This window comes from Urtica dioica, chromosome 6 (genome assembly GCF_054948205.1).
Source record: "Urtica dioica subsp. dioica isolate 48M chromosome 6, U.dioica_male_clone48M_v1_H2, whole genome shotgun sequence".
Lineage (NCBI taxonomy): Eukaryota > Viridiplantae > Streptophyta > Magnoliopsida > Rosales > Urticaceae > Urtica > Urtica dioica.
In genome coordinates, this window is record NC_142761.1 from 41,222,501 (window position 1) to 41,230,769 (window position 8,269).

General features: G+C 40.3%; 1 protein-coding gene across 1 annotated transcript; it reads left to right on the forward strand.

Annotated features, from left to right (window-relative positions):
• Window positions 1-5,663: 5,663 nt before the first annotated feature.
• LOC149394211 (G-type lectin S-receptor-like serine/threonine-protein kinase LECRK1) lies at window positions 5,664-8,057 on the forward strand. Its single transcript, XM_089618286.1, has one exon. It carries the CDS (start codon window positions 5,664-5,666, stop codon window positions 8,055-8,057), a length of 2,394 nt encoding a protein of 797 aa, XP_089474412.1.
• Window positions 8,058-8,269: the final 212 nt, after the last annotated feature.

Here is an 8,269-nt window from a genome sequence, read left to right on the forward strand (position 1 = left end):
AAAACTTTAATTTTGAGTATCTCATATCGTACTATAAACTATAAACTATAAACTAAGGATCGAAATACCGTTAATGTTATCATTCCGAACTTCAGAATTTACTGATAATCTTTGGTATTATAAAGGAATATCGGATAAAGCAAGAAAAAAAAAGGAAATCAATACCGTTAAATTTACCGTTATCGTAAAAGAATACTGTCAAATACCGTATTTACTGAAAGAAATCCAGAAAAAAAAAATATACAAAAAACATACAAAGTACGTAGGATAAAATTCATAAAATTAAAAATAGTGTACAATGTTTCAACACATTACCAAATTACAAACACAACAAAAACTAAGTTCAAGAGTACAAACCAAAATGATAAAGTTCCACACAATACAACTCATGTAAGTTATAATATCACATAAAATGAATATAAAGGACTACTCATAGCGATCGTATGCAGGGGTCATACAGTAATCATATCAACTCATGTAATTAGCACATGCACGAAGGGTCCTTTTTTTTACCTTAAAATGGATTTTTTTTAATCAATGACTCTTTCTTAATAAAATTTAAGTCCATGACCTCCTCTTTAAATGAAAGTTATAATATCACATAAATACCATTTTCTTTTGTAAGAAGTTAATAATATTTAAAACTTGATAAAAAAAAACACAGCCCTATTTCCCAAGCTCCAACGTCGTCTTCGTCTTCGTCGTCGCCGTCGCCATCTCCGGCGACCTTTTCCGTCAGCAACCTCCATCATAATCGATTCCGGCGACCTCCGCCGCCAACATCTCCGGTAAGAAATTTATGGTAATGTTAAAGATGCTTACGGATACCCGATGCTTACACCACAAAATATTTAAAATAGTAACATTACTCTCTAAATCCATAATCAATAATAAATTAGAAATTATGAAAATTTTCAAGTTTTCATGATTTTCGCGATTCCTAAGTTATGAACACGAACAGTAGTCAACTGGTCCAACTGGGTCGACTGGAGCTAGTTCAGTCGGGCCAGTCGGACCGGTCGGGCCAGTTGGACCAGTTGAATTTATATTATGAATCTAATGTTATTTTTTTTATATGATGCAATTCTTCTTTTATAACTCGTTCCATTTTTATAGATACGATGGTTGAGGTTGTTATTTATTTTTTATACGACGGAGAGTGGAAAAAGAAAGATGAAGGCTCATATGAATGGTTCTCAAAGAATGAAGATATTAAGAGCATATTACTAATGTGTTTTACCTTGTCCAACCGGTCCGACTGGTCATACTAGTCTGACTAGTCCATGCAAATTATGTTATTTGCATATCCGACTGGTCAGACCAGTCCTACTGTTGTGCTTTACCATGTCAAACTGGTCCTACTGATGTGATTTACCATGTCCAACCGGTCCGACTGGTCCAACTAGTCTGACTAGTCCAAATTATGTTATTTGCCATATCCGACTGGTCAAGCCGGTCCTACTCGTGAACTTTATCATGTCCAACTGGTTACACTAGTTCGATTTATGTTATCAACTTTATAAAATACTTGATTCATACATTGGATAATTATTTAGAGTTCTTAAAAACATAAAACTTAGCACAATAAAAAATAAAAAATGCACTAATAATGCAATTAATAGGAATGACATTCTTCTTAGTCAAATGACAAGATCCATTAACAATAATGATGATAATAATCTGTGAGATCACCCTATACTAATCAAATTTAGGATATACAAAACTTTAGAATATATTTATACAATATTAATAGTATGTTTATCTTCAATATGTTATTCTCATATGAATATTAAATTTATATAGTATTCAACTATTTCATATAATTTATTAATATGATTGACTAGTCATACTTGTTTATATAGTAAACATCCAAATGTTTCGACTCGTCCTACTAAGTCAAATATGTAAACATCCAAATAGTTCGACTCGTCCTACTAAGTCAAATATGTAAACATCCAAATGGTCCTACAAGTATTGTTAACATGTTCGACTCGTCCAAATAATTATAATTTTTAAATGCCCGACTGGTCCTACTGCTATAGTTAACAGGTCCAACTGGTCCAACTGTTTATAATTTATAAAATATTAAATCATCTCAAGTGTTATATAACATGTCCAACCAGTCCTACTGCTACTTCCAACTGATCCAACTGAATATGATTTATAGATTGATGAGCCTAAGTAAAATATGTAAACATCCAAATGGTCATACAAGTATTGTTAACATGTTCGACTCGTCCAAATGATTATAATTTTTAAATGCCCGACTGGTCCTACTGCTATAGTTAACAGGTCCAACTGGTCCAACTGTTTATAATTTATAAAATATTAAATCCTCTCAAGTGTTATATAACATGTCCAACCAGTCCTACTGCTACTTCCAACTGATCCAACTGAATATGATTTATAGATTGATGAGCCTAAGTAAAATATGTAAACATCCAAATGGTCCTACAAGTATTGTTAACATGTTCGACTCGTCCTACTAAGTAAAATTTGTAAACATCCAAATAGTTCTAAGTCTAATATATCTAAGTCTAAAATTCAAGCAAGTTAAATTCGAGTACAATTAAAATAATCACATAGCATAATTATGGTAGCCAATCATCGTGATAGATCTCGATTGCCATCTTCTTCCGATAGGTAGCCATCATTGAATCATCAATCGCGTGAAACTCAAGTCCTTGCATATCAAACTCGATGTACTTGATAGTATATATACCACAATCTCCGCTGTTTAAAAGCAATACTTATGTAAAACATGAAAAATATATATAAAAAAAAATTAACATTGTTCTTGTTAAACAACGTTTAGGAAGCATTGTCATTTAAAAACATGATTATAGAATCAAAGAAATGACTAATTGGATGAAATACTAGTAGACTGTGCTACAAAATAGCTTCTTTTGATTTTAACGTAATATTTAGCAAAGGAAATTTTGAATTTGCTCTCTCTCTCTAAATCGGTCACTATAACTAGTTCACTACAACAGATCGGATATGCATCCACTTTGAACAGGGAAAAGGAAATAAAAAATCGATCCGTTATACTACAACAGATTTCAGCGCATCATTTTCTTTCTATAATCAGACCAATCAAACTCTAAACAACACTTAAATATCCTCAAGTAACAAAAAACATTCAGTCGATAGGTAATTAAAACTTATGAAAAGCTCAAATCATGTTTTAATCGATTCACAGCCTCAAAAACACAGTCCCGTCGATTCAGTCTGATATCTTCATCAGAAAATTCGCCCAAAAATCCATCACTATAACTAGTTTACTACAACAGATATACCTGCGGAGACGGCGAGTGGAAGCGGCGGAGGGAGATTGGGCGGCGAAGCGAGGAAGAAGTCTCGGAGGGCGGCGTTGAGCGGCAGGAGCGAAGGAAGACGAGCCTCAAACGACTTGAGAAGCTTTCGGACTTTGAGGTTCAGAGCGGCCTAGTGACAGCGATCGCCGTCGAATGTGTGCTCAGAGCAGATCGCGCCGGACTCGAGAAGAAGCCTCGCGGCGTCGAGATGGCCGGCGAGGCAGGCGTAGAAGAGCGCCGCCGAATCCCACCGGTCACGCGCATTCACGTCCACGCCGGCTTCTTCCACCGAGAGTGGCTTATGTGGTTTCAGCGGGGGTTTGGTTCTTGGAGGTCTCCTGTGATGGGTTTGGTTCGTTACCCTCGTTCAAATGGGATGGGTTTTAAGAGGCTATTTTCGTAAATTCAAAAAAATAAATAAGAAAAATAAATATAAAAATATTAAGCAAATATAAGAGGTTATGAATTTAAAACTTACCATTCTGAAGGTCACCAGCTTAAAAAATCCCATGCACGAAAGTACCTGTCCAAGTGAGTCGCACTCATATTGAGATTAAGCAACAGATATAAAGTGGAGGGGATAATCTGGAACTGGTCGCACCGCCTCGGGAGCTTGACTTGATAGATAGTAATCTTGGTTGTAACCGGAAGACCCGTCATCATACGAGGACTCTGTGCCTTGAGGACTAATTGATACCGATTGCCCAAATAGTCCAAAGTGTCGCCCTGGAGCTTGGAGTAGCCCACTCGCGAATGATGGTATGTGACAGAAGGTACCCACTTTCTTTCTTTCTTTCTCGCATTATCTCGCGATTCAACCAACGCATATTATCGATGCCAAGAGTAGTGCAATAGTAGTGATAGGTTTTTGACGTATTGGTTACTTGTGCAAGAAGTTAAATGGTTAATGAATAATTACATCTTTTAGCTTAATTTTTGTTTTTTTTTTATCTTCTTCTTCTTCTTCTTCTTTGTTTTAGCTCGGTATTTTGGGAGCTGAAGAAGTACCACAAGGACTGTTTCAATTGGTGCGAGAGTGCCAACGCCAGAAGAAAGAAAGACAACGCAACGCCAAGCAATCGCAGCCACCAAATTGGTACATGTGATTCTCGACAAAAAAATAATAATAATAATAATAATAATCTAAAACTTTTATTGTCTTTCCTTTGTTCAGGAGCTGCTAAAGAGGGACGATGATCTAAGAGCTGATTTCTCCGCCTTTGCTAGTGCCGCTTGTGAAGTTTTTGTACATTTACAAGATCGTCCGCTGATACACCTCTGTCTCTCTTGGGGTAGCCAAGAGCGTCCCGCCCGAGACCGACGAGTAGCTGTAGAAGAGGAAGAACTCCCCTCTGGCGCTCGGGTCCCGTGACAGGTGGCCGAACGTGTCGATGTCCCCGCCCCAGAAGTTGTGCGGGAACAGGATCGCCACCTTGTTGAGGAGCCCGAAGCCGAGCCTTGCGCTGGGGAAGCTCGGGGACGAACTCGATCGACCCCTTTTTCAGCACCCCCAGCGGGACCGTGCAGAGGGCGGCGTCGCCGCGGAACTCCTCGCCGGTGCCCGCCATGCGGACCGAGACCCCGTCGCTGCCGTACCGCACGCTCTCCACACTCCGCCAAGCCGGTCCAACAGCATTCTCTCCTGGGGACTCTCTGCCACCCCGTAGACTCGCCGGAAATAAAAATTCAATAAAAAGAAGATTCGTTGCACTGTTGTCTATTTTAAGGTATAATTTGGTCATTTAACGAATATGAACTCGATATTTTTGAAAACCAAAGATAAAACTCGTATTTTACTAACACGATTTATATGGTGTTATTTTAGCGAAGCAGACTCTTTCAAAGACGGCAAGAAGTCAAGCTTGCATCTTTGTTTATTTTCATACTTGTATTTTTCTTTTTAACATGACTGATAATGGTGGGTCAAAGATTTATTACATACAAAAAAATGACTACTTCTAAATTTACCATTGATTAAAAAAAATTATTTACCATTTAGAATATTACGTCAGGTAGCATTATTATTATTATTATTATTATTTTTTTTTTTGAGGTAAGGTAGCATTATTAATTTTAGAAATATATAACAGGTAATATATTTCCTGAAGCCCCAAGAAGACGTTCATTAACGTGTTTGACTAAGTCACTCCTTATTCAAGTCGTCACAAATTTATTAACCACCTCCGTTTCCAATTCTCACCGGATAGATACGTTAAACCATAATTACAAAGAAAGTGATGTTTTTCTACACTGACTTGGTTGACTTCTAAATTATATAACCAGCTTTGGAAACTTATACAAATCATACAATACAATATCCATCCATTCCAGATTCAGCACAACAAAATGAGTGCTATTCTCAAACTACCAATCATCCTAGTAGTGCTCTCATTACCACTGACTTGTTCAGAAGCTCAACAACGAAGACCATCAAACATCACACGAGGCTCTTCCATTACCCCTACCCAAACCTCTTCATGGCTGTCGAGGTCCGGTATGTACGCCTTCGGATTCTACCGTCAAGGCAACGGCTTCTCTGTCGGAATATTCCTCGCCGGAATCCCCGAGAAGACCGTGGTCTGGACATTCAACCGGGACAACCCTCCAGTCCCCGCTAATGCCACGTTCCGATTCACGTCAGAGGGAAGACTTGCCCTCGAATCAGGCCGGGGTCAAGAATTCATCGGAGACCAAACCCAGCCTCCATCGAACATTTATAATTCGGCAGATATAATCAACGTTAGAAACTCCATCGGACGTCAAACCGAGACCGCTTCTTCGGCGTCCATGCTGGATTCTGGAAACTTCGTGCTATACAGTTCCGACGGAGATGTGGTATGGCAGAGTTTTGACAACCCCACCGACACCCTCTTGCCGGGCCAGAGCCTCCGTTCGAATGATAATCTCATTGCCAGTGCCTCAAATACCGATCACTCCACCGGACGCTTCTTTATGGGTATGCAGATAGATGCAAACCTCGTGCAATACCCGTTGCAGACGCCACACTCCCCAAGCGACGCTTACTGGGCAACGGGCACATTTAAAGCCATACCAGCGAATGTGAGCCTTGCATTCGATGAGAAAGCAAGGCTCTGCCTGGTGGACGCTCGCGGAATCAACATTCACAGCATATCAGATATAGGATATTCTGGTCGTGCCTTGCTGATGAGGATCGACGCGGACGGAATATTTCGTGTGTATTCGCATACGAACGGGAGCTGGTCAGCCGTGTGGTTGTCTTCTGACGATGCATGCAGCGTCAAAGGGCTATGCGGGCTGAACTCATATTGCATATTGAGAGATAAGAAGGTGGACTGCAGGTGTCTTCCCGGGTTCGATTTTGTTCGCAAAGGGAATTGGGCCGCCGGGTGCGCGAGTACCTTCGTTGGGAATAGTTGCGCGAGCGATGCCAAGACGGGTCTTATAAAGATAGAGGAGATTCCGAACACGACTTTTGAGAGCAATTTCTATCTTGAGGTCTCCGTCGTCGACAAGGAGGGTTGTCGACGGGCTTGTTTGGAGGATTGCTATTGTGAGGCAGCTTTTTACGAAGATAGGAAATGTAGAAAGCAGAGGCTTCCTTTGACATACGGCCGGCGATCGTACGGAGTCTCAAATACTGCTCTCATCAAGGTCTATACGACTCCACTTGCACCAAAAGCGGGAGCGATTTCTTCTCCCAGTAAGATCCGAATGGACTTCCTAATCATCAACATCTTTCTTATTTCCTTAGGCTTAGCCATGATGATCGTTTCAGTGATGGTGGTCTTGTACAAAAAAAAGATAAGGGTCGTTCGTCTGAACCGTGATGCGGAACTTCTCGGGGAAGAGGTCACTCTAAAGTCATTTACATTCAAAGAGATGGAGAGGATTACTAATGAATTCAAAGAAGAAATCGGGAAAGGGTCGTTTGGGACAGTGTACAAAGGGGAGATTAGTAGTGGGGTTGGTGTTAGGGAAGTGGCGGTTAAGAGGCTCGAGAAAGTGCTGGAGGAAGGGGAGCAAGAGTTCCGAAACGAGATGAGGGCGATCGGACGGACTAACCACAAGAACTTGGTGCGACTCATTGGATACTGCCACGATGGCCCCAATAGGCTTCTAGTGTACGAGTACATGAGGAATGGATCGTTGGAAAAGATGCTCTTTGTAAGGCCTAATAACCAACCAAATTGGCACGAGAGGGTTGAGATTGCGAGCGGGATTGGTAGAGGGATCATGTACCTTCACGAGGAGTGCAAGACTCAAATAATCCATTGTGACATCAAGCCTCAGAACATCCTGATTGATGAGCACGGGTGTGCTAAGATTTCAGATTTTGGGCTAGCGAAGCTTTTGCAGGCTGACCAGACGAAGACATACACGGGGATTCGAGGGACAAGAGGTTACGTGGCTCCGGAGTGGCACCAGAAGCAACCTATCACCGTGAAAGCAGATGTTTACAGCTTCGGGATTGTTCTTTTGGAGATTATATGCTGTAGGAGGAATGTGGATTGGGAGCTTCCAGAAGAGGAACAAGTGCTTGAAGAGTGGGCTTATGGTTGTTTCGAGATGGGAGAGGTGGCGAGATTAGTTACGGCTGAATATATGTTTGAAAAAAGGGAACTAGAGAAGATGATCAAAATTGCGTTGTGGTGCGTTCAAGATGAGCCTTCTCTAAGGCCGTCCATGAAGAAGGTTCTCCTTATGCTTGAAGGCACTGTCGACATACCTATCCCACCATCTCCTCAATTTTTCTCTTAGACTTTTGTTTGTTGCCGTGATATATATGTTTTAATTTATAAATTTTGGGTTTGAATAACAATAATTGGCATGTTTGTATTAGATATACAAGGAATTGTCAAATGTGGATTTTACAATTTTTGTTCTTTGTAATAATAATGTTACGTGTTGACAATTTATATAAGAAAAAAATATAATTGAACTCACGAGTCACTTCCTTAGAGCGGTAGAGC